Source organism: Drosophila yakuba, chromosome 2R (assembly GCF_016746365.2).
Source record: "Drosophila yakuba strain Tai18E2 chromosome 2R, Prin_Dyak_Tai18E2_2.1, whole genome shotgun sequence".
Lineage (NCBI taxonomy): Eukaryota > Metazoa > Arthropoda > Insecta > Diptera > Drosophilidae > Drosophila > Drosophila yakuba.
In genome coordinates this window covers 7,858,365-7,885,189 of record NC_052528.2, presented here as the reverse complement: position 1 = coordinate 7,885,189, position 26,825 = coordinate 7,858,365, and the positions used below count along the sequence as shown (strand labels likewise).

The 26,825-nt window shown below is 44.1% G+C and overlaps 1 protein-coding gene across 3 annotated transcripts in view; it reads left to right on the top strand.

Annotated features, from left to right (window-relative positions):
- Positions 1–20,549, top strand: part of LOC6529618 (transcription factor hamlet) — a 29,752-nt gene extending 9,203 nt beyond the window's left edge. The window contains exons 1-8 of one of the 3 annotated variants that reach the window (XM_002090576.3): positions 535–961; positions 2,982–3,511; positions 6,622–6,753; positions 6,855–7,089; positions 11,949–12,093; positions 14,108–14,264; positions 17,705–18,658; positions 18,787–20,549. In XM_002090576.3, coding sequence (XP_002090612.1) covers positions 934–961; positions 2,982–3,511; positions 6,622–6,753; positions 6,855–7,089; positions 11,949–12,093; positions 14,108–14,264; positions 17,705–18,658; positions 18,787–19,929 — 3,324 coding nt within the window. In that variant the 5' untranslated portion in view covers positions 535–933 and the 3' untranslated portion in view covers positions 19,930–20,549. Of the gene's footprint in view, positions 1–534; positions 962–2,609; positions 2,667–2,981; positions 3,512–6,621; positions 6,754–6,854; positions 7,090–11,948; positions 12,094–14,107; positions 14,265–17,704; positions 18,659–18,786 lie in introns of those variants that run through there. The other 2 variants (XM_015196605.3, XM_015196606.3) reach the window with 2 other exon arrangements.
- The last annotated feature ends 6,276 nt before the right edge of the window (positions 20,550–26,825 follow it).

Below are 26,825 nucleotides of genomic sequence, written 5' to 3'. Positions count from 1 at the left end.
GTCTCGTGGATGGCCATCTCCCTCTGTTATCCTTTCTGTGGCCACTGGCACTAAGGATTCGAATCAGAATCACCAAGTTTCAGATAATAATAATGACTGCGAACTGACACAGATTTCAAGGGGCGAGAAAGAGAGCTGTTCTCGTCGAGAAAGAGAAAGAGAAAGAGAATGAGGAACAGAATCTGAGAGAGAGTGTGTGAGCGCAGGCTGGAGATATATATGTATAAACGCACTGTTAAAGATACAGATGCTGCACTCTTCCTTTCTCTCTTTTCTCCCACTCTCCGCACAGTTTGTGCTCTACAGTTTCATCCCCTATCCTTTTGCTTTTGCTTTACGAAAGATAGCCAGGACATCAGGGCGATCCTCTGGGAGATGGGATGAGATTTTCGGTTGGGAGAGAGGAGCGGAAACAACCACCATGGCGAATGGGCAGCCAACCAGCCAACCGGCCCGAAAAATTCCCATTCAAACCGAGAATCCGAATCCGGCAATCCGAGAATCCTCATCGCCTCCAGACAATTCAGTTTCAGTTCGTTGCTGAGCGTGCTGGCAATCGGAATCGGAAAATCACACTCGCTTTTCGCTGCCGCCGTTTGCACTCTCGGTCGCCGTCGACGTCGACGTCGCTGCCACACAATTCCGTTTGTGTTCTTCACATATATATTTTTTGCGCTATCGCCGCTTCTTTTCCTGGCTGGCTGGCAGCAGTCTTGCGAAGACAACCGGCAGATAGAGACGACACCCATCAAATAAATAAATATCCGTTGAAATCGAAGCAATATCCGATCCGAGCTGTATCGGACCCGCTTTAAGCGACATCGAGCATACGCAGTGTTGGCCCCGCGGAAAATGTCGCATCGCGTGTTATGAAAATATTTGCTAGCGATCTGTTTATTGTGATAATTACAAGTAAAGTTTGAAATCGGAATCATGCTGTTCGATCGATATGTCATATCAGGTTGGTTCCACGCCGTGTTAATAAACAAAAATCGGTATCTTGCGCTGTGACTTACAGGGAATCGGAGTTCCCTGAACTGAATCAGTTGCTTTGAGAACAGTTTACAACGGCCTCTACTTAAACAGAACCCAAGTGAATCAGTTTGAATAAATCCAGCCACTAGTTGGTCGATTGTTTTCTAACCCTAAAACACAAATGACAAGAAAAGTGACGAATTAAGTGCTTAAAATAAGTGAATCAGGGCGTTATCGTGGCTTATCTCCCATTGTCGGTCCTAATTAAAACATTAGGATTTGCATTCATTTTTGAACATGTTAACGAAACTGTTCCTTACGGACTTTATTTAGGCTGTAGGAAATCCAAAGTTCGCAATTCAAATGAAATTGGTCGAATTGTATTATCACATTTAAAATACCTATTGCCTTTTAATACATAAATCTTTATTCAGCATTAGAAGCATTAAAAATAATTGAATAGGAAATGCAAGTGCATTCTAAATTAGTCGAACATTTTTTTAGAGCTCTGTATCTCGAGCCACAAAAAACATCTTTTAATACAGTTCCCACACTAAACGTGTCGCAACTTTTAATGACCAAACTAAAACCCAAGTAAGCCCTAAGTAAACCCATTAAAATCGATCCCCACTTATCAAGCCCCCACACAAGCAATCAAGCGTTTATGGGCAGTTTTATCAGCAGACCAGTCCCAAATGTGATTACCTAAAACACAAATTAGCCGAAGGTTCCGTTGGGAAAACACTTGCGCTTGGGTAAAAGCGAAAACTAAAGAAAGCCGGAGTGATTAACAATTGGGTTGTCAAATAGAGCCGAGGATAAACGCGAGATGAGTGGCTGCGAGGGCGGTCTTTGAAGTGTAGGCCACTTCAAAAAGATTTCGCTAAATGGTGTGAAACCGTCGGCGTTCGAGATCGAGGTTTCAGGATACTGTGCAAACAGAGTGTGCCGAAGGATGTGCGAAATGCAGCAGGTTGTTTCGGGTCGAGATCGCCAAACGCAGTTTGGTATTTGCTTGGCCATTGTTTGTGGGCTATTGCTTTGCGGTCTATTTATATGGCCGATACTTATCTGTTTCGGGGTAATGTTACTGTTACTCTGCAGTTACTGTTACCATTCGTATGCTCGTTATCTTCGGAGCCCTGTCATATTCTGTCTAACAGCTCAAATTACGATTTAGTTTCAAGTGCTCGAACAAGGCGGATGGACAAGACAAGAAACCACACAGCAAACAACAACTAGTAGTTGCTCAAATATCAATAATCGCCGGGTAATTTGTCCGTGTATACTTATGTTCCGAGCCCACCGATTATCGGTATCTTAAAGAAGTGGGCGATGTTTTTTCAAATGACACTATGGAAATGCACTGACTATACCATCACAGCCCATTTCAAATAGTGCAAAAGTAATTAAAGCCCTGGCCTGTGAAGGCAGTGTCCCACTTAAAATCAAATTACCCCTGACTCAACTGTCACTAAGTTGACTCCTTAACTGGCCTAGTCTAATCATTCTATCTATTCAATCGGCAGAAGGCAAGCCAGCCACATCAATTAAAAGTGCAGATACATAACACATCAAAGCAATTTAAGTCGGAATTATTGTGTCAACAAAATAGTTTAAATATTTCCGATCGATATTTATCCAGATCTTATTTGCTCAGCCTGCTTCGCTAAGCGACGAAAACAGACGAGGTAACTGATACGCCCTGCCTGTGGGAAGGGTAGTGGCACCTGTCTTGCCGGGAAGATAGGAGCCACATAGAGTGGGCAGTGATAGACGGTCCAAGCTGTCCAAGCCGTGCATTGCAAAATCCCCGAAGATACCTTTAAATGAACCGGGCTACGATTGTCATCTCGACGTGAAGAGTCTATCGCTTTATCTATTTTATTTTGGGAGTGACATGACAGCCAATAACTGATTAGGATTAGTACCTTGAGTGCTTGCCAGCGGTCGGAAAAGTCATTTCTAATCGCTGTCTATTTCTAATTCATTTCGATTGCTAACAGGCTCCGGAGGCGACGACTTCGATCCAAGTGCGAGTGCACCGCGTCACCATCATCACCTCCATCACCTGGATCTGAGTGCCAGGAGTCAGGGCTTCAATCCACTGTCTGAACAAATCGAGGATTCATTCGCCGCCCGCCATCGCTTGCCGCAGCAGGATCCTGTGGAAGGATCTCCGCCAAGGCGGGATCATCTTGATATACAGGATCAGGAGCTCCTTCACCATCCCCATCATTTCCAACAGCAGAACCAGCGACAACAGCCACCGCCACCCACGTTACCACTGTCCGTGGAATCCTCCACCTCCTCCGCCGCCACCGCCGCCGGCGGCATGGATGCCTTCTTCAAGGACCGCGCCCAGGCGGAGCACATCCTGCAGGAGTGGGTGCGGAGGCGCGAACCCGTCTGTGATCTGGACATCCGTGATTGTGGTGGTGTCTACGCTAAGACGCCGCTCCAGAGGGGCACTCGCTACGGACCGTTTCCCATGAAGCTCAGCCACCAGCCCAACGATCCTCAGCTGGCATGGAAGGTAAGTCGTTTTGACAATCCTGAATCTCTGAAGTCCAGATAAATAGTGTTTCAAGTTCTGAGAAGAAAATATAACTAAAACACATTGAATATTACGAATCACAAAATAGATTGAAACAGGAGTCTCAAGGTATTACGTTTATTTGTGGCTTTGATTTTATTTAATGCTTTGTATAACGTTTTTAAAATGCTTTTCCAAAAATGTATGTTTGGTCAGAAGTCGATGGCTTACATTTTGTTTAGTTTCTCGATGGTCAGTAACCTAACCAAACTACCCAAAAATGTCGTTAGTGACTATTATAAATATTTTCCCAAGCATTCGCAGAGCAAATCGCAGGCCTGAAACCCCAAAACTTTTATATCACACATTTATCACCAAACGGCCCTTAAGCCTTTCACATGTGTGCGCATTTTGGCAATCTCAAATTTCCGATATTAGTTTTTCGCTGGTCGGGAAATTTAATCCCATCAGATCCGTACCAATTTTTATGTGCGAAAATTGCAACCGAATTGAGTCATCCCAGTTATTTGGGTGGTTTTCGCAGGGAAAATCAAACGATTGGAAAAAGATTTGATTAGAGCTCTACCTCGAGGGTATCAATTGTCAGTCAAATGTGCCTAATCCCCGGCCAGAGCTAATTTACCTTCTGCCGGAGTGGAAAACCAGGAAACCATGCGACCAGGACGAAAATCCACAAAGTGCACCCCAAATGAGGCTTAAGTCGAGGCCGGCTGATGATTCCAATTAGGGTATACGGATATAGAGATCCCAGTCTGAACCCTTCGATCGGTTGTCAGTCAGTCAGTCAGTCAACTGACACTTTTCCTCCTCCCTCCGCTACCACTTTTCTCTTCCGAAACACAGAGACAATCCAATCAAATTATCGCGCCTCGTCCTGTTGACAATTCGCACAAGGAGATCCCTTCTTTTTACCTACTCGGCCAGGTATTGCTACAAAAATATTGTTCCTGCCACTCGAGCGAAAATTGCAAAAATAACAGAGCTCGGATCGGATCCCTTCTGGCCTTTATTCCTGGATGATCCTCAAATCAAGCGCACTTTTATCGTTCACGTTTCCGTTTTGACAGATACATTGGCCGTATCTGTATCTGTAGCTGTATCTGTACCTATCTGCCACCGTTTCCCTGATCCTCTTGGAGGATCCGGATCTGATCTGGCAATTCGAAGCCAGTTCTGCCAGCCGAACCAAAGCGAACCTAACCGAACCCAACACTTTGAGATTATCTCTGGCGCGTAAATATTTTTCCTGCCCATTGACTATTTCGTGTTTTTCTGCAGTGGCCTCCTTTTTAATAAAGTTATGAATAGGCAAGGACATGTGTGATGTCGGTCCGGGGATTATCGACAGACAAAACAAGCAACTGGAACTATTTGCCAAACTGTTACGGATATTTCTGGCCGTGTATGATCATATCATTTTTTAGTGACTGTCTCGGATTTCAGTTTTTCTTTCCGTCTTGAATAACCAAGAAAAAACATAAATATAAAGATAATATAAAGATATTTCAGTGGTCATGATTATCTTGATATTTTGGTACATATGAAACCTTGTGGAAACTTAACACTGAATTTTTAGAAAATAAATTATCTTTGCTGTATCAAAGCAGTATGCTTTGAAAAGAGATTGCTTTCACCCCTTATGTTTCTACCGCCTTCTAATTATTGTAATTGCGAATTGCCCCGCGTTTCACAAATCAAAGCCCTTCCAATTATACATTTTTGCAACTATAACTTGCGTGGCCCTCGCCGAATGCAAAACACAGACTGCAACCTACTTGTTTGGCAAACCACTCGAGGAAACCTCTCCCTCGTCCTGGAAACGCAAAGTTTATTTCATTTATGCGCGCGGGTATAATTTTGTATTTATTTTATTTTCGCTCTGCATATGCTGCGGGCAGCAGAAGCCACTTGAGGCGTTGTTAACTTAATTTTTGGAGCGTGCACACATGGCCCACTCTCTCTCTCTTTCTCCCCAGACTCTCCCACTCAACGCACACACACCCACAGGAGCACACACACACACTCATAGCACTTCATCGCCAACTGCAAAATGCCGTTTTTCCAAATGACTTCATAGACAAGAGTTCGACGGCGGCGACTTGAACGTTGCGCATACGCAAAGTCATTCAGTCAACCGCAGCATTTGAGTTTTTGGATTTTTTTCTTTTGGTTTTTCGATTTTAATTTGTGGTTGGTTGCGGCAGCGTCAAACTTTCGGCGTCGCAAAGTCTAAGGCAGTTTTTCCCATTTCCAGCCGCAACTACAACAACAACCAAAAAAAACACCTACAAAAGAAAAAAATCCACAGCCGCTGTTAACGATTTGTGTAAATTATGCGTAATTCAGCTTGGCGCCGCTGCTTTTATTTGTACACAAAAACTGTTGGCGGTTTTTGTTTAGTTTTCCGTTGTTTTGCTCGTTTCTTGTATTTGTGCACTGTGGCTGCAGTCTCCTCTTACTGTTTGGTGACCTTGATTTTACGGGCAGACTTGTGGGCGGCGTCTTGCTGAGACTGCTTTTTATTTGAGTGTTAGAAGACCCTCATTAATTGGCTAAGTAATTAAGCGGTTTCCAAGGGGAAATGATTTTAAAAGGCACTAAAAAAATACTTCTTATATGCTAGCATTTTACACTGGCTTGTTACAAGCTTGCATTTTGGGTTAATAGTAAATAAAATTACGAAGCATTTTAATTTACCCAGATTTTTGCTAGTTTTGGTTTATATCAAAACTATACATTAAATGTGTAATACTATATTCAGAAAATGTTATGTAGTTTTAAGTTTTATTGGTATTTTTCATTTTATTTAATATTTAAAAAAGTTAAAAACATATTTTACATATAAAAAATGTATATCTACCTGGTCTCTTATGTTAACATACATTGAGTATAACACTTTTAAGGGTTGTGTCTTGGCTTAGCAAAGACAAACGTGTAAAAATATCACAGTTAGCAAGCGTGGGCCAACAGATGACGCCAGCGGATATTTTAAGAAACTGATTACCCTTTTTAATTAACGTTCTTAATGAAGAGGAAAACACTTAAAATAAATATGTTTTAAATGGATTACCCTTATATTGTGTCTGCAGGCCCATGGTAGACACTATAATGGATGGCTAGAGCCTACAGAAGATGTGTCCACGTGGTTGAAAAAAATCCGAAGCGTTCAGGCCGAATGTATTGGCGAGGCTAATTTACAGAGTTACATTAATGGTGGTTATGTGAGTATTCGGCCCCAACCCCTTATAAAACAAAACCCTCCAGCACGTGCCACTCGACTTTTTACAATTTTAACCATTATTTTCCCTTGAATTCTTTATAGCTGTGGTATGAGACGAATCGGTACGTGAATGCTGGCAGTGAAATGGTAGTCGACGGGCGACCCAAGAGTCCTGTCCAACTGAACGAGAACTTCATGAACGGCGGCAAGGTCCTGGCGGCAGCAGCAGCCGCAGCAGCAGCCGCCGTCGCAGTGGCCGCAGCCTCCTCCTCGGGAGCAAAAAGCGGCGGTGAGGGCAGCTCGGCGCCCAGCGATGATCGCAGCGATCGTGATAACGGTGAGTTGGCTTCAAATGATTGCTTTTTCCTAAGAATCTGTACAGAGATAATTTCGACAAGTTTATCAAATATTACAATATTGTTGTATTCAACTATTTAAACTTATTGTGTCAGTAAAGTACATATTTTAAAATTATTTAAAGCACAAGCATAATTAAAGGAATGGAAAAGCTGCTGGATTTCTGATCAATAATCTTGAAATTAGTATTTGTACATTTCTATCTATTTTTTCCCCTTTTACTAAATGATTATCTTTTAGGCTTCTGCCTACTAATCAAGTTATTAATGCCCAACCTAATGTATAGTTACCATTACCCTGGCCCAAAAGTGTGCAATTCCATCAGGATGTGACATTGAATAAGAGTATAAAAACGTATGTGTTGTGTCCATGCTGGTGTGGCTAATAAGTGCAGCTGTGGTGCCAGGCAATTAACGCGCAACACAACCACTGTGGGTCAGATCAAATCGGGTATACAGACTCTAGTATCTAGAATCTAGAATCCAGAGTTCAGGGTCCAGAATCCGGTGGCAATGCCCGTGACAGAGCTCCTGGCACGAGCGACGGTCCTGCGATACAATCTCGGGTGCAGGAACAGTGGCTTATGAGGGTTCAGAGAATCCAGAAGCCGGCAGGCATCCCTTCTCTGATATAAATGAAAGGGTGCCCCTTTTTCCTCCCTTAAATGCGATCAATTTGTGCGCTGCGCATGCGCCCATGCAATATTGCGGCAACCGCACATGTTTTCATTTGTTATTAAAATGTTTGATAATTTCATTAGAGATCCATCAGCAAACAAAGGGTCCGAGATTGTGTCAGCGATATACGGTATGAGCTATGTATATGTTGCTGACAGTCAAAATGGCACACGCTCAATTTAAGCCTAATCCTGCATCCCTCGAATCCCCGTAAAACGGAAAGCCGGGGCGTGTTTGATTATAAACATGTGGGATTTACGGACAGCTCATTTGGCGTTTCACACTCTTTTCTCTTCACTCTATCGTCTATCACATATTTTAATCTCTACGAATATGTTTTCGTTGGCAAGTCGGCTTTAAATTTGAATATGTAATGAACATAATGGTTAATTCCATATGCTTATCTGCCGGATCATAGTGCCTTACAATGGTCTCGCATTTATATTCGAGTTTTTCAATTAAAGCCAAGCTGTCAAAGTTTCCGCGTAAGTCCGTTTTCAAGCTTGATATTCAACCCGCTTTCCCAGTCAACGAAAGGGACACCTGTGTCTTGACTTTTTAACGTATTTTCGGGCAACTTTTCTCGCAGTTCACGCGCTGCTGAGCAGGGAATTTCCCTCTAGTCTCTGGCAGAAGACAAGGCCCAGATGTCCTGTGTGTCCAAGGACATGCAGCGAGTGCCACCAGTGCAGCACGGGGGTGGCAACGCGATCGAGGTTCCGCCGCGGAGACCCGGAAAGCAAAAGAGGTGGCAAGGAGCGATCGAAAGTGTGGTCGCAACGGTAGAGAAGGATCGCTGGTTTTTCAGGAGAGGGAGTTCCAAGTTGCGACCGTTACTTTTGTCGAGGAATACGTAATGAGATCCTGGGCTGGGAACTTTTCGCGTTCGAGAATTTTCAGTAAGGAAAATGCAATGCCCAGGGTTGCACTCTAGAGCATGGGAATGTTTTTTAAAGGTTGTACATACGCGTAACATTAAATGCAAATTGTCAGCTATCAAACAAAAGTCTCAACAATATAAATTTACTAGATAGATTCCAGACCAAATTAAATAAATATCCTAAATTTCTTTTTAGATTTTGATTGCCTAACTACAATAACTACTATAATAAAGTGTTTAACTGTTTTAAAACAGCTTATTTTCCAATACACCATGACTTTTAACCATTCCTTTAATCACTCAAAAATCGATAATCTGCCAACCCTCAAAGGTGTCAACACAAAGTGAGCTCCCTTCACCTTGACTCCACCTTCGCCCCGAAAAACCAAAACACAGAGCCCAAGAACAATTCCCAACAATAAAAAAGCGAAACCAAGAAACTTTTGAGATGGCTTTCGGCTTAAATCGCGGCAACTCTTCAATCGACCAATCAAACAATGGAACAAACTATACACGAAGCACATTTAGATACGTTCGTACCGCCAACTGGCGACCGGCAGAACACACGCCACACAGACCAAGCCCATAAACGAGATCCTAACTAACTCTCAGATACGAATCCGAAACCAAAAAACTCAACAGACCTCCGTCGATTGACACTTTGTCGCCAGCAAAGCTGATGGATGATTAATGAGCTGAAAAATAAAAAGCGAAAGAGAGGAATTAAATTGAATAGAAGGCTCGTGTCGCGTCTTCCGCTAAATGATCATCGTGTGTCAATTTGGGCATCATTAGGAGTGCCACCTAACCCTTTTTGTTTTTTGTTATTTGCTGTGCTGCTGCCAAATCGATTAGCAGGCGGATCTAACTTTTTTCACATTTCGTTTGAGCAAGTTGTAAGGTGTAAATAATTCAATCAATCATTTGTCAACAGTTTCGGCTTCCGTTTAGCAGTATAGCCTCCGATTCAGGGTCAGCCTGTGGCTTTTGGCAGCCAGCAGCATATTCTGTGATATGTAATTGGCATGTCAAAGAGTTTCCAGCCCGCCTGCCCTCTTCGGCATCCAATCCCCCTTCTGGTTAATCCGCATCCTGATGCCTCACAATGACTCTATTGAATTGTCAGTTCTCCGTTGGTCGAGTGAATCAATCTGCCAGATGAAAGGGGAATCCAGCTGCAAAGAGATCTGGTGAAAGGCGTGAAAGGATTGGGCAGGATTTGGGGGAGATGCTGACAAGGGGGCTGGTCAATGACCAAATGATAAGGAATCGATGGGGGAACTGACAGCGGAGATGCCTTTGTGAAAAGACAAATAATTAGGTATTTGATTTATTACTAGCTTAAAGGGCTTTTATAAAGAGTCAATTTATGTTTTAATTTATAAAAATTAATAGTTTATTGAAAGTAAAATTTTATTTTAAGTTTTTCTTTAATTTGTTAGGACAAGCTGCTCTTAATATCTTCAAACTCAGTTTCCAGGATTCCTCCCTAGTTAGAGCAACACACCGAAGCATAAGTTTTCCCAAGCATTCTCAGGCTCAAGGAACCTAAAGCTACCCCTCCATTCGCCCAGGACACCATATGTCAACCCACTCCTACCTTGACTCCTATGTGTCATCCCCACCCCCTAGAAACGTCGCCTACCCTCCTATTATCCCACGCTTGCCCACCCAAAAATTAAGAACAGTAGAAACTCTGCGCAAAGTTCAAGTGCAGCCCACAAAGGAAAACCCTTGACGTGGGAATCTTCGCTGCCCTTTGCGGCCATATTGCACACGCTGAAAATTAACTTTTGACCCAAACAGCAATTACCACTCCGTTCTCAGAGGAAGAGAAGGCTTGGGTGTTTGGTGTTTGGTAAGCACCCCTCGAGTGGGCAGCCAAAGGGGGTGGGCTGCCTTGAGAGGCAACACCTGTTTAGAGGCCAAAAGCAGCGAAACCCGGCAAGGGGCCACATCTACATATATGACTTTTCAAACGAAATCAGTCCAACGGAACTAGAATGCCAGGGTTTCAGGGTGGCAGAGGTTGAGGGGTTGACTACTGACGCTGACCCTTCGGATGTGCTTGCATGCATAATCTCTGGTCATCGCCATCATCCCTTAGCCGCTGCGTTGGTGTCACCTGGTGGTTGTCCACTGCCCACCACCCCTGCTAACTAGTACCACTACCAATACCACTGCCACTACCAATACTAGTGCCTGTAGCCTACCCCCCACCCTCTCCTCTCCCTCAGCCACCCCCTAGAGCACCTCAGCTTTCTCCTCAACCTCTGTGCTCATATTCAACACTCGTTTCCCCTAGGAATTGTTTAAAGATGCAGAGAGAGAAATATAGCTAACAACTACCGCGCAAATACCACCCGCTTAAAGATCACTAGTCACTTAAAAAAATATAGAATATGGTCCAAGTTCATTTATTATTTTATCCCAAACCATATTTTGAAAATCCATTTTAAAAGCTTAAGCTTCACTTACAATATAACTCCACATCATGTAAGACAACATATTTATTAACTTACTGACAGTTTTCCCTCACTGTACCTGTGCACTTGGCACTCGTCGGGAGTTGGCCAAGTTATAAGAGGGGTGAGGAGTGCCTCTAGAGATCGTGGGGTGGGTAGGGGTGTCTTGCCTTTACCTTACTTTCATTTGGGACAATTATCTATTCAACGTCAAGCTATGCGAGTGCCATATATGAGTGCACACGATTTCGTCTCTGCTACCAATTTTGTGTTAAGTGTTTGCGTGTTTACTCCCGAGCAAGCGTGCATGTGTGTGTGTTGGTCATATGCCAGTGCGTCCTGGCCAGAAAAAGGACCTGCCGCAGATTGTTAGCGGACAAACAGAACATTAGCTCGTCGGCATTATGCTCCGCAAACGACACACTTGTTCATCAAACGCGAAGCCGAACGGTTGTGTGTCAAGTGACCAGCTTAACTGATAACTTAAGGATCGAAGTGAAATATATAGTGAATATACGCAGTTGATCTTTGTGATTCCCTGCTTCTCAGTGAGTGCTATACGACTTCAGGTTGAACATAATAGTTTAGCGAGATCAATTCTGAAAATTAAAAAATATAACAAAATCCCGACGTTTTAAAAATTTTGTAAATGAAAACATAACCACAATAAAAGAGATCTCTGCTGCAGTTTATATTAATTTCAATTGTTCAACTCCAAGCACTTAACTTTGTCTTAACCCAACTTATAGAGCTGTGCGCATAACATTTCCTGATTAATGCAATATAAATTTAATCAAGTGCATTTTCTTCTTTCCAGGCTCTTTGTACAGTGGCGACGAATTCTCCAAAGACAAGAAAAACTCCTCGCTGATCAGCCAGAGAGACATTGACTACACAGACGACGAAAACGGTTTCGATATACGCTGTGAGGTCTGTGATAAAGTCTATCCGGATTTAGATCTGTAAGTACGACTGGCCAACCTATTTGCCATTAATCAGACCCCGGGGAGAACCCCTCCAGGGTATCAAGAGTTACTCCCGATTTTAGCGTAGGAGAATGTCTGCAGCCGAAATTGCTTTGGCATTTAAGCAGCAGCGACAATGATCTAAATCAAATTTTGGGTTCAGCTTCGGATGTAAAAAAATCGAAAAAGCACAACAAGCCCCCAATTAGCTTCCCACTTACCCAAAAGAATTATGGGTGCGCAACGAATAAAATCGGTGCAGAAGTGTACAAGTTGAAAGAGAAATCCGACAGAGATACAAAGTATTCGCAAATGTTGCTAAATGCCTTTGGATCTATGTTGATATGCGGTCTAATGCCAGACTCCGGCGGAGATCTTAATTAAAAGTTGATGGCGATAATAGTGCGGCCAATAAAAGTGCCATTAAACATCCAAGAGACGCTCAGCCGAAAGTGAGAGTGAGCTCTGAGTTCCAAGCTCCGAGTTCCGAGCTCCGAAATAAATCGAAATGGTCTTGGTCTTGATTTGACGGGCATTCGGTTCGCTTTGGCCACCTGAAGTTAACTGTACACTTTGGTTTGCTTTGGCTTGGCCCGTTCCATGATTGGTTTTTTATGGCCCAAATGTGCAATCTGTAGGTGTTAACTGAGGCTTAATGTCTCCTGCATCGATGCGGCATTTCGATTTCCTTCAGTTTTATTTCGTTTTTCACCAAACTCGGTTTTTCGCTAACGTCTGGGGATTTAGTAGTCGCTCGGCTATCAAACAGAAAAGGGAACTTATTCGCTTTAAACTAAGTAAGTTTCATATATTTATAAGTAAAATCATCATATGCATCATGCTTGTGCCAGGACTGTGTTAACCAAGCTAGCGGCTTTCCCTTGAATATCCGACCATCAATCTGTCCATTTAGTTTTCCCTCTTCAAAAACAAACACGACCATCATCCTCCCACACAAGTGGTTAATGCAAAAGTTTTGTCCCAATATTTACAAATGTTTTGCGTTGTAATAAATAAATGACCCACAAGCAACAATTGAAGGCAACACGCAAATGACATTTCTATATCCCCGCATATATCCCCGCATATATACCCAGCGATGGCTATAATCATAGATACCCATATATTTAAGTTGAAGTGCTAAAAGCGAGCTTTGATTTGATGTTTGCCCCGAGATGTGGAGCGGCGCTCTATATGTTTACCGTTACTAGTGTGGGTGGTGGTGGGTCCCCAACCCCCTGGGGGGGCACTTATCAGTGCCGGTGATTTATTGAATTTTACATGAGGAGCTCTCTATGAAAGGGAAGCTATGTGAGCAATGTCTGCGTGTCCAGGCTGTCTCTTTATTTTTTTCTTTTTTTTTGCCATTTATCTGATGTTGAACATGCATGGACTGTAAGCCAAACAAACGCCCACACTTCAGGTGAAGGTAGCGAAAAAAGGGGGATTTGGGGGGCTCGCAACTATCAACTCTTCCATGACGATGACAAAACAAAGAAAAATGAAAACGTTGCCGCCTCTTGTCGACATCGCTTTGCCTCACATATATTTTTTGCCTGATTTTACTCCACCCACACATACAAGTCGATAAGCATCGCACCACCACGCACCACTTTTGGGCGAAGTTCTCCTCCATCAAGGACGCCTCTGCTCATTGGTCGCAGCTGTTTCCTTTTTCGGAATAAGATCTCTTATCAGCTGGCCGCGCATATTAAATATTGAACATCATTTGACTAATTGACGCCCGTCCGGGAAAAGGGGGAGGGATTTTCCGAGGTGGGCGTTTTCCCAGGTGGACGGCAAACAAAGGCGTGTGAACTGGCGCACATGACTTTGATTGACCCGCGGCGATTTGGCGGAGAGAGCCTCACGAAAATGTCACAATGCTAATTTCCCCACTTGCGATGACAGCCAGTCAGATAAGGGCGCTAAAGTAGCTCTTGGTGCCCGGATTTTTCGTAGAACTCCACTTCTAAGCATTTTTTTCTCTTTTCCTTCCTTTCCTTTCCAGCTTGGATGATCATCTGATAGGCACTCACCATTTCAAGCAGGACGAGTTTGCCTGCAAGCAATGCGCTCTGCGATTTTGCCATCGTCCTTTGCTGATTAAGCACGAAGCTATCTCCCACGATAATATACGCAAATATTCCTGCGAAAATTGCAGCAAGGTAAGCACTGAAACCCTTAAAAACTATTAGTCTATGTAAGAAATTCGATTTAATTGAAAAAAATCCTAAGAACATAATGGTTCTATTAAGGTAAAAATTACACGTTAAAATTGGCACAACGTGGCATAGATATCTCTAAAAGGTATATACATCATCCACAACTTACGACTTCTGGTAAAGATAAAGAGAGAGCATCTCGGCAATAGCTTCTGTTACCAACAACCTTCGATCGGGCCAAAACTTACGCCGTCATTAATTATTGTATCAGCTCGTGGTGCTCTGGCGGCTGTGGCTTGGCAACACAAAAAGACTTTTGATTTCAAGCGGATCAATAGCCGCGGGCTGCTAACTTGGCTCTTAAGAGTGTACCCCCTGCACGCCCATCTCCACCTGGTCCACCTGGTCCACCTTTTGAGCACGCGCTGAGCGGCTTACTTGCAATAGCTGAAAATCAGGGCGTGTACTCATCCAAAGCAGAAACACTTAAGCGACCCGTAATGAAGAAACCCTGTCGCAGCTCCCCTTTGCCCCCCTTTCCACCGCCCTTTGTGGAGTTCATCTTCGCTGGCTGCATTTGAATGCCAAAGCGAAATCAAAAGGGCTTGGAGTGGAGGCATTGGCATCGGCATCGGCATCCCACCATCCAGCCATCCATCCATTCCATCCATCCATCTAGCCATCGAAATCAGGCATCCATCCATCGAACGATTCGTTTCATGCGTCATTGTCATCGCACTGCGACTTCGACATCTTCCAAAGATGTTTTAATGGCATGTTGATTACGATCTTGTGGTCGCAATTGGGCCTTTTCTCTTCGCTTTTCCCATTTTCATTTCCAAATCCAAATCTCAATCCCAATCCAAATCGAACGGTATTTCAATGCCCATCGAGCATTACAGTTGGTTTACTTAGCGCTCTGTAATTGTTTCGGTGGCATGTAAGTAGCACGCAATGTGGCTCCCCAGCTCTCAGTTCATCCATGTGTCTACGAAGAAACCCATCCCTAAACGGGAGCCACTCGGCCCAAAACAAATGATGATCGATCTTTTGGGCCAGACTTTCGCTGGGGTCCGAGCTTTTTTTGTTAACCTCTTCTGTAGGCCCTCTGACAGGCCCGAAAAAGAGCTGCAGCTGTCAGCTTTGTTTGTTTTAAGCAGCGGGCTTAAGGCGTTTCCAAAGGGATTTGCCACGGATCTACAAGGCTTTGTTCGAGCGCTTAGCTTGGCATCCGTGATGAGGCAGTTGAGTGCACAATGGTGTTAAGGGGGCGGATTACTGTAAAGTCTTTGGGGGGATATCTGACGGCTCAGGAATTTGGTCTATATACAAGAAGAGTTTTATATATTTTACCATCTCTAAGTGACTTTCTTTTCCACCTTGAATTTAATTCAACTAAATCAATTATAAATAACAGCCTTTCATAAAACCCAGGCTAGTGCCTCCACTTTTATCAGGTTTTCATTAGTTTATTTCCGTGCAACTTCAGCCAGAAGTTTCAACTCCATTAGGCTACCAGGCTACCAGAGTCCGATCCCATCTTCAGGCCATGGACCCAAAGGCACTGATGTCTTGGCTGACCCCACGTACGCTCCTAGATCTTGGCTCACAGCCCCGTCCAGCCCCTGGCGCCCACCCCCAGCCAAGGCACATTCCACAGAAAAACAGAGATCTCGTCGGAGCCCCTGCGCCACTCTCCCCCTTTCCCCCCTTTCCCCTTCTTCACTTCTGCACCGCCAAATGCCAAAACACCTACACCTAACCCAACGAAGCTGCGACTGTTTTTCATCTTTCAGTACACAGAAAAAAATGTGCACCTATGAAATATTTTTCTTTGGTCCAAAATCCTAGGTCCTGTCACAATGATGAAAATATGTTATTGGGAAGTTATATATGAAAAGATTTAGGTTATATACATGTGCTTCTTTAAAAAGTGTAGCCTTGATTTTTCACTGGTTTTAATAGTTTTTTTTTCCCAGTGGCTGTTTTTGCTGTAACACAGAGATCGTCGTTGTCGTTTTATATATATGTATATATATACATATAATGTTTTTGTAGTTGTCGTTGTCTATTGTGGCGTTTTTCGCCTTTTTGGAGAGTAGTTGAATCTAATCCATTTGATGTAGTTATAGCACGAGCTATTCTTGTATGTCGCCTCTCTCTCTCTCTCTCTATCTTTGGCTTCCCTGGATGCCCCAACTTATCCCCACCAATCCCCCGTCCCATGAGTCTCCACCTTTTGTGTGGCTCATAGAGATAGACAAAAAAGGCTGCCTCGATCATCGTTTGATATGAATTCGTAGCGCATTATGACAGCATGATTAGGCATAACAGTTTCGTAAAGAGGCGACGGGGGAGTCGCAACGGCTGACCGAAATCAAGTTTGAAGTGGGTACACAAAACTGGATGCCAGGCTGGATCCCCTGCCCCACGTAAACACCCCCGCCGCCCCACCTGCCCCCCCCCCCCATCCTCCACCCAATCCAATGCCCGATCTGTCATTGCCTTCGCCCCTCCGGAATACGAAATGTGCGAGCTTCAGATGAAGTACTTCTGACTTAGGGCTGGTGGATGGTCGCACTATTACTCGCAATTTTTGATATAACATTTCTTTTACTAAACTACTAAAAAATTTCCCTAAAAATGGCTTAAATAATCTTATTTATAGTTTTCAAAATATTATCGAAAACACCTTGAATATTCCTTAAGGATTGTATGAAACTAACAAAAAAGTATATGATATGATAGTATATGATCTCAAAATCAAAGTTGCCTTTGTGCCTTTTATGATTAGCCTAGTGCTACCCCGTTTTCCATTTTCGCTAGACATTTGATGGGGACTTCTATTGTCCAGCCCTGATCTCCGCTTGGAGACCCTACAGGGGGTGATGGATGATTCGGGCCAGGCAATGACAATTGTAGCGATTGATGTTAATAATTGACGAAGGTGTTTGGCTGCTGCCAAGTGGGTGGAGATGATGCTGTTGCCATTCGCCGCCGTTGCTCTGGTTACCTTTGCGTAATCTCGGAGAGCGTCGGTTATTGTCCAGCCCAAATAAGAGATCCGTTTAAGCGGCAAAAGCAGCAGCAGCACCACCACCAGATGATTGATTAATTTCAGTTTCGTTTCATTTGGATTTGGAACCAGATCACCCGACCAGTTCACTATTTCGTACACAGGAAGAAACTTGTATTTGAAAAATGCCCACTTAAAATAAGAAGAATTAATTTTTTGTTAATTTCTTATTAAAACGAGTATTACAAAAGAAGTAATAATTATATAAATATATAATTATAATTTATAATTAATAAACACCATTTATATTAAGTATTTTAGACCATTAGTTTCGGTTTTTTGAGCTGTGCACGCATTTTTTGTTTTATTACCAACAACCAATCGCAACTCACACCGTTCGCTTTGCTCTGTGATCCGCATTTTGCAGGTATTTTGTGACCCCTCGAATCTACAGCGGCATATTCGCGCCTACCACGTCGGAGCTCGCTGTCATCCGTGTCCGGAGTGCGGGAAAACGTTCGGAACCTCGTCGGGCCTTAAGCAGCACCAGCACATCCACAGCTCCGTGAAGCCCTTCGCCTGCGAGGTGTGCTCCAAGGCGTATACGCAATTCTCGAATCTGTGCCGGCACAAGCGGATGCACGCCACCTGTCGGATGCAGATCAAGTGCGACAAGTGCAACCAGAGCTTCAGCACACTGACCTCCCTGACCAAGCACAAAAAGTTCTGTGATTCAACGGGTCCGGGACCGTATCGGAACCAGCACGTGAATCGCCACCATCCGCATCCGCACCAGCACCCACTTCCGCATCAGCCGCACTTGGCCCCCACTGCCACATCCACCTGTCCAGCGCCACTAAGGGAATCTTCGGAGTCCTCGTCCTCAGCAGCAGTTGCCGCCATGTCGACGCCACCGAATCCCTTCCTCATGTTCCGCACAGCACCGCCTTTCTTTGCCGGATTTCCGCCGTACGGATTTTCCGCCTTTCTACCACAAAATCCACTGCATCCTTCAAACATTCCAATGTTTTTCTCGAAAAATCCCATGGATTTGGGCTGCGGTGGACCCGAAATCACTTCTCCCGTTTCCGCATTTGATCAGAAACTGCCATTTGGCTTTCTGAATGGTGAAAACAGTGAGTCGCAGGTCTATGACAAAGTTAAGGAGGAGGAGTTGGCCTTCAAGATGGACGAAAAGCTGAAGACGGAGCCACTTGTGCACGTCTCCGAAGGCGAAGACGACGCCAGCCGGAACTCCCTGGATATTAAGGAGAAATCGGAGGATGTGAGAAATGACTCAAAATCTGAGGAGCAGGACGAGATGAAGCAGGAACCGGAGAGGGTCAGCAGTCCCGATCAACAGCAGGCCGAGGATGATAGGGTAAGTTCGTAAGAGACAAACAGAATTAAATATAGTTAGTATTTTTGAAGGTTAGATAGTTATTTAGTTAATTACTTTAATTTGTTTTTGTTTTCCATTTTTCTAACTCGTATCTCCTTTACCCATAGAAATCCATTGACATCGTGAGCACGCCTCCGCCCGCAGACACACCCTCCGGAGCAGATGGCCCATTGGACCTTTCCATTTGTCGCAAACGCTCGGCAAGATCATTCTTTCACGCGCCGGCAGAAGAAACCATTATGCTCAATAGGTTCATGCCAGGATTACACGAATTCGAAGCCGAAAGAGGGCCGCCGCTGAAAATGATAAAATCACACAGCTCCGCGGAGTCGTCCACCTCGCAGAAGTCCCACAAGGGCAGCAGTCCCACGCCCACGCCTACCGCTTCGCCCGGCCTCACCCCTTCCCCGTCGCCACCCACAAGTGCGGGCGGCGAGCTGAGCAGCACATCCGAGGGCGGAGCGGTACCGACGCTGGCGGCAGCGCCGGGCGCCGCGGAACTCAGAGCTCTCTCCCACATAACTCATTCGCAGACGCATCCCACCTTCCACCCGCTGTTGCTGGAGGAGATCTACCGCACGGGGTTTCCTTTTTTATGCCAACCGGGCGGACGGCGCGGCATTGAGGCGCTGCTGGCGGGAGCCGCCAGTGTAGCTGCCCCAAAGCGACCGCTTCCGCCCGTGAAATTCTCAGCGGGCAGTGTGGTGGGACTCAAGACGAAAGATCGTTACAGCTGCAAGTTCTGCGGCAAGGTGTTTCCCAGGTCGGCCAATCTGACGAGGCATTTGAGGACGCACACGGGCGAGCAGCCGTATCCGTGCAAGTACTGCGATCGGGCATTCAGTATATCCTCGAACCTGCAGCGGCATGTGAGGAACATCCATAACAAGGAGCGTCCCTTTCGCTGCGAGCTCTGCGATAGATCCTTTGGCCAGCAGACGAATCTCGATCGGCACGTGAAGAAGCACGAGTCGGAGGGCAACAACTTCCGGGATTCGCCCAGTTCCAGTGGCATTGCCGAAAGGGAGGAGTACTTCGATGACATAAGGAAGTTCATGAACCGCGTCTACACGCCCAACAGTCTGGCCGGAAACGAGGGCGATACCGAGGAGTATCCCAATAGCGACGATCAGTCCGTGAATATGGAAAAGGACAGCGGCAACTTCAACAACAACAGCAGCAACATCAGCAACAACAACAGCAGCAGCGGCAACAACAACAATCCCAAGGCCATTACAATAAGCTCTTAGGAATCGTAAAAAATTAGGGAGCTTGCTTTCCTCGTTGTTAAATGATAAACTTACTTTAACTCTTACTTAAGCGTGCCTCCGAGAGGGAAATCTATCTCTAAGTAGTTACCATTTCCACACAACTTGTACTAAACATTAGCTATGCAATCAATGGAAAAAGACGGTGAAGCATCAAACATTAAACTAAATACAACTTAAAGGCAAACACTTTATAAACAACATACTACTCTAAAACCACTCTAAAACCACCTTAAACGTGTAGCTAATTTTAACAACTGTACATAGACATATAAAGGTCTTAACTTACTGGGTCGATTTAAACTACTTCGAAACTCTGTGAATTATATAAATATAAAAATATGGATAAATATGGATATTTTGATTGTGTACGTGTATAGGCTTTATATGTATACACAAATCTGAATGTGTAAATCGATTTGTAACGTATGCCGTAAGCTTAACATATTTATAGAGCTAATTACTGCAATTCTCAACAACAAAAAACCAGAAAAACAAAATCAATTTTATAACATTTACTTAACGTTTAATTATATTATTATTATTAAATATATGAAAACCAGAAAAGATCGTTATGAAACATGAAAAATCAATAAAAGAAACAATCGCATAAAACTTATGGCTTTTAAATTGGAATAAAAGACAGGGCAAATTAAGAATAAACTGGAGTAATTGCCTGAACGACCAAGCATAAAAGTAAAAGGAAAGGTTTTAAATCATTTAAATTTTCCACTTTATAGTTTCGTTAGTTTATTGGCCCATGTCTTCTGAAACCAAATCGGTGAAAACCGCACAAGACAAGCCAAATTTTGTGGGCATAATAAAGCCATTGAAAGAGGTTGGTTCATCCACACTCAATTACCGCATAAAAGAAGCCTTTATACACCCATCAATCCTGGCCGCAGACCCGAAACATAATTGTGAACGCATTTGCCTATAAACCAACTCGCCCAATTATTAATCATTGGCGCAGAGCAAAAATAAAATAGGAGAAACAACAGATCAGAAAGAGTCCAAAACGAAACGAAACCCGAAACTTATAGCTTTTTAATACACCCGGCCATCCATCTGGGCGCCCAGCCCAAGTCATCTATCCATCCAACCATCCATCTCGAGTCCGATCTCCAGACTGCGAACTCTAAACTGAAAACTAAAAACTCAAAACTCCAAACTCCGATCTGAATGCAAAGGCGTGATCGGCAAGCGAGTTAATTACCCTTCCGGTTTAGAGTGTGTTACGCCTCCGGCGAAATGCGGTTAAAACTATGCGATCTATCCATGAATACTTTTCATTTTTTCCGTCTTTTATATTTTTTCAAGCCGTATTCCGTTCGTTTCTGTTTGGTCTTTTGTTTTTAACTGAATTTTAAATTGTATTAGCCGGGGCGCTCGCCATTGGCATCAATCATTTTTTGCCAAAGCCTTTTTGGATACTTTTTTGGTCTCCAATTTGATGTATTTCAATATTTCCCCAACCTGTGCATAACCGACGATCGACCGTTACCCGACTGGCACACAAAAGATCAGTCAAATAGATGCGGTTCGGTCACTTTCGATTATGCGAAATACGCTTGGCAGTCAGCCAGTAGCCAAAATAATAATCTTCGGCCACAATTGGAGTCAGCCGGAGCCAACTCCCTCTGCCCGCCTACCTCATTTTGGCCATGGAGCCGTTTCTTGGCCCTGACCACAGCCAACTTCCACAAATTGTGCCACAAATTTGAACGCAAAACTGGCCAAATTATGTTAAATTTGTGTGGAAAACAGTAGATAATTGGTAATTGGCTACACATCCAGTGCCCCGCCCAGTGATCTCGGTCAGAATTCTTTCTTGTCGAGGCGCATTAGCCGGTTATTTGGTCACAGTCTACGACTGAAAATTGATCTCGGGGCGTTAATTGAAGAAGGCATAATTTGCACTGGAGCTAAATGACTAGATAAACAAATTCTTGGGCAACATGTTGGCCAATTACCAAGTTAGGAATATGAGAGCAGTCTATGAAGTTATATGTGGGGCGCACTTGTGTAAGTTTAGATGAATTTTTGATCAAAGATAAATCCTTGAATTATTAACTGGGATAAGCATTAAGAAACCGAAGTCATAATGCCTTATACGATCTACTCAGAGGTAACTGTTGGAAATTGACTCACTTTTATCGCCGACTCTTACTTTAAGATACTTTTCCGCCTTCCAAAACCAGATAGCCACCCAGAGCAATCACCGAGGTCAAGGAATGCCATCCAACCGCCCAGCGGTTGTGGCAAGTGGTTTCTACTAGTTTCAACCTTTCTAACCGTTTGCGGCTGATATAAATGCTTTTTTAATATGAGAGGACCAAGTAGCTTTTTGCCTAGATATTTTCCAACATTCTCCTAGCCAAGCCGGCCCAGAAATTTCCCTCCCCATCCCCAACTCCCGCCGCTGACCAACCTTATTCAGGTCACTCACACCTCACTGATTACAGAGTCGCCAGCTCCCGATCCCGATGCACATGGATCCACCCACCTCGTCGAGTCCATTCAGTATCCGAGGATCTGAGGCAGCCCGTCCAAATGAGCCAACACATTATGATAACGAGCATGGATAAAACCGCAGAGCGCTGGAAACCTTGACTGCGGCCTGGATCGAAATGTGGAAATTCGGAGGAACGCGATCCATAACGCCCTGACTAAGCAACTGTTGATTATGTGCCAGTTGCGCAAATGGGCTTTGTTGCGCCCCAGTTACACGCCCCAAAACGGATCGAATCGGGTCTGTATCCTCCGCTGGTATGTGATCGGCACTTGGAAAAAAGTGTTCCTTGAAATCGACAAAACCTATTTATGTAGAAGGTTTCCAAAATGCATCAAGGAAAATGTTTTTCTACAAATGCCATTCTAAAAGGCATCAAGTCACAAAATCTTGTGATTAAAAATCACAAAAAGCTTCATATATGCATTTACATAATTATATTTTAAGTCCACATATAAAAACATAAGAGAATTCTATGATAAACCTCCCCTTAAATATTGCAATGCTAGAAAGTGTTCTTCTGGAAGAATGTTAGGTATCTAGATTTTACTTTAATCTATGTCGAATAGCTTTAGATCAAGCCGAATTGAATTCCGATCTATTTAAGTCCATTTAACGAAATATTTCTAAGTGTGGGTGGAAAAGCGCATCAATGTGCACATTAGGAGGGACCGTTAAATGCGACTTTCGAAAGGCAGGAAAAATGCTTGCCTAAACGGATGCAAATGTAGACACAAGCCAAAAAGGGGAAAGGGTTGGAAGAGAGCAAAGAGGGAGCGAGGGAGGCCCAGACTGCAGTCGGCCACGTTAATGGCACAATTATGGCCAACGAAATCGGGCGAACGGAAGACGTGCAAAGCGCAGAGCAGCAAACAGAATCTAGCCGAAGGACATCACGCGTATCCCATTGATCCATGAAGACCCACATTGCCGGATTGCCGGGCACTCGGCCAGGCTAACTCCGACTAACTGTTGTTCATAACTTGGCTGAGTGATTGGGCAGACTTTTGGCTTTCAAGTGCTCTTACTGCGAGTCGGCTTATTGGCTTTTTATCCTAATTAACCGCCAATTGAAACTTATTCATAATAAAAAACACAATGATCTTATTTACAAGACATTTATTAATGGTTGTGGTTAGGAAAATGAAACGGCATGAAGAAATGTAATTATAAAAAGTGCAATTTGTTTATATCGAATAAGTAATATTACGGAATACTAACTCTTAACTCTTTTTGAAAACATAAAAAGTGGTTAAATATACTCCAATTTACTTTATACAATTACAAAAATAAATCTTTTTAAATCTGTACATAACAGAAAATGTATCTTTGAGCATCAGCCTCGATAGTAAAATAAGATTTAGCATTAAACTAAACTGTAAATCCTTGCCATTTCAATAAGTTAACTTAACATTCCCCAGAGATCGACTTGAGAGTGCATTGGATCTTCGTCGTGAGGCGGATGATCCTCCTTTCCTGGCGTTTTTGCGGCTGCAAATCTGCGACCAGGGGGCAATCAGTCAGCAGATGTTTTCATTTCCTACTCCGGCGTCGGCAGCGAAAAAAAAGCGGCGAAAAGCAGCCGAAGGTACTCAAAGCGCAGATGTTTGGCACAGTTTCGTGTAGCAAATTGCGCACAGTGGGCCCAGCAAAACGCCCGCCACCCCCCGGGCGCCTAACCCCCATACCGCCCCCGCTGAAGCCCCCTTCTTTGCCACGACTGCCACTGATGGAATCAAATATTGTGCAAACTACAAGAGCCATCCAAGGGGCATCGAACGTTCAACGGGATGTTGAATGTAAGTCAGACGAGCTCTGCAGCTCCGCATTTGTATCTGTATCTGCAAGTCGGGACTCCGCAGCTTTTTGCTAGCCTGGTAGTTGTTTGATAGTTTCGAAGCCGAGCTGAGGAGCTTGTGTCATGCGCCTGGCACACGGCCTGTAACTAAATCACACTAATCAAGCCCCAAGTGCTGCTTTTCGAGTGCACTCGAAACATTTTACTGCCCAAAAGCGCGGCAAGCCAAGTCCATAAACATTATGAGGCACAGAGACGAACATGTCCTGCAGTTGGGAAAGTTGTTTTTAAAGCTTATTGATTTTATTCAAGCATTCAATTAATGATTTAACTTATGCAAAGAATTCAGACGTACAAATGTAGTAAAGTAACCATTCGGCTAAGATTTCAATGCGTCTAGGTGGCTATACTGTACAAAGGGCATCTATCATTGGCTCAGTGCAGCCCAGAAATGCCGCTCTGCTCGTGCCAATTTCGTGCCTTCGTCGCCTCCGACGCACTCGCAAAGCATTGAAATTGGCAAATCAAAGCAATTGATACATTAAATTACAATGCCAACGATTTGTACACGACTCCACGCCTCGTCTTCGGCGTCACCTGGAGATCAGCCTTTAGACATCAGACATCCGACATCCGACATCAGCCGCAGCCTCAGCCTCAGCCATCCACGCACACTGCAAATTTATCCCCATGTCAGAGCTAAAGCCCGATCCGAACCTGAATCTGAAGCTGAGGACGTAGCTGTGGCCGTAGCTGGTGTCATCGTCAACGCTGCCAAAATGCCAAACGGCAGACAAGAGACAAGATCGAGGCGACTGGGAAATGGCAAGTTTTTGGGCTATACGATACCCGCTAGTCGGGCGGGCACCTTTACGTCTTTATTGGCTGTCATAAATCTTAAATGGCTTTATTGGATTTAATCAATTTTCTCCCGACACCACATGCTGCTGTAATTTGCTGCCGACATTTATACAATTTAATTTAAGTCATGTTTTTATGGAGCTGGAATTTAAAATTGTTTATACACGTCGTAAGTTTAAAATGTGCACCACAATTGAAAATAAGTCTTTATATGGCCAATTCGATGCTATAGACTGATGCTATGTAAAGCTTCATTAAAGCTCTATACACCCATTAGTAATGGATATCAAAAGTCGGTGGAGATGTGCCTCGCCGTTCAACACCCATTACCGAAGACTCATGATGCCTGGCATGAGGATGAGGATGCGGATGTCCCCACCAGATTTCTGTCCCACTCCCCTGCGAAATCAGTCGGCTATCCCAATCTACACTCTCTCTTCGGCGATCTCTCCATGCGTGGGCCTAAATTATGTTGGAAATGTCATCGTAAGATTCAACACGACAACAAGGGATGACATAAATTTCCACCAACATGTTGTGCCTGGGCTGGAAAGACGCCACACTCTCCTCGTGGACGCGACGTCTGCCAGCTCCAAAAATGGTAACGCGCTTGCAGCTCACAGCCTCAACAGCTCAAGACAAAAGCGGGCAGAGATCGAAGAAAAGGAAAAAATGAAACCAAAACTGGAGTATGCGAATTGGCCGGGCCGTAGAGGAGCTCCATCTGGGGGTATGAGCCCCACATCCAGACTACACATCATTGCTCTATCAGTTGAGATCTCGCGGAGATTGCGGCCAGAGACTGGGAGGCTGGAAGACTGAAAGGCTTGCAGACTTGGGGGCTGGAAGACTGTTGGCTCGAATCGCGGGCCAGGCCAAAAACAACAGACAACGATGAGGATGACAATGAGCCAGGTTGAGGCGAAGGGGAGGAGTACATATATCTGCATATAGCCATATGCATAGAGGAACTGGGTAGCTTAAAGAATTATTCTTGATTAATTACAACTGTAAAAGCATTTAAATTGCAGCTTAAATCAGTAACAAAAAGGCTACTTAAATTGTTGCTAACTGCATAAAAAAAATATATTAACATATTTGGTTAATGTTTTCTACATATAAATCTTCGAATTTAACATTGCTTTAAAATATATTTCAATGATTTAATCGATAAGTATTCATAACACAATCTTTAAAAATCTTTGATCCACCCACTCATCATTATCATTTGGCCCACAGCATCTACAACAAAGTAAAACGGATCAAAAGGCCCACAAACCAGCATAGAGATACGATACCATACCATGTTATACCAAACCCCGCATCTCATATGTAAGGCTCCAGTGTAATTTTTGGCTCAGAGAGCTGATCCCCCGCTCAGAGCCCCCTACATCGCCTAACTGGCTCCCCGTACCACCCATTTCCCCCATACCCCCCTGGTATCCCCCACAGAAGACCATCCGAAAAACTTCAGCTGTGGCTGCAAAGGTGTTTTGCAATTTAACTGGCAACGCCGAGGCAGAAACCTCAACTTGAGCATTGTAACTTGGTGGACGGGGATCCGTCTTTTGGGCCAGGAAAATGAAGAGGAAGAGAGCTGAGGTTGGGGATGGGGATAAGGATGGGGATGGGGATGGGGGATATTATAGGCTGTGTGAGGGCAACGGGATCTTGGATCTTGAATCTTGGCTCTAAAGCTGTAGCTGG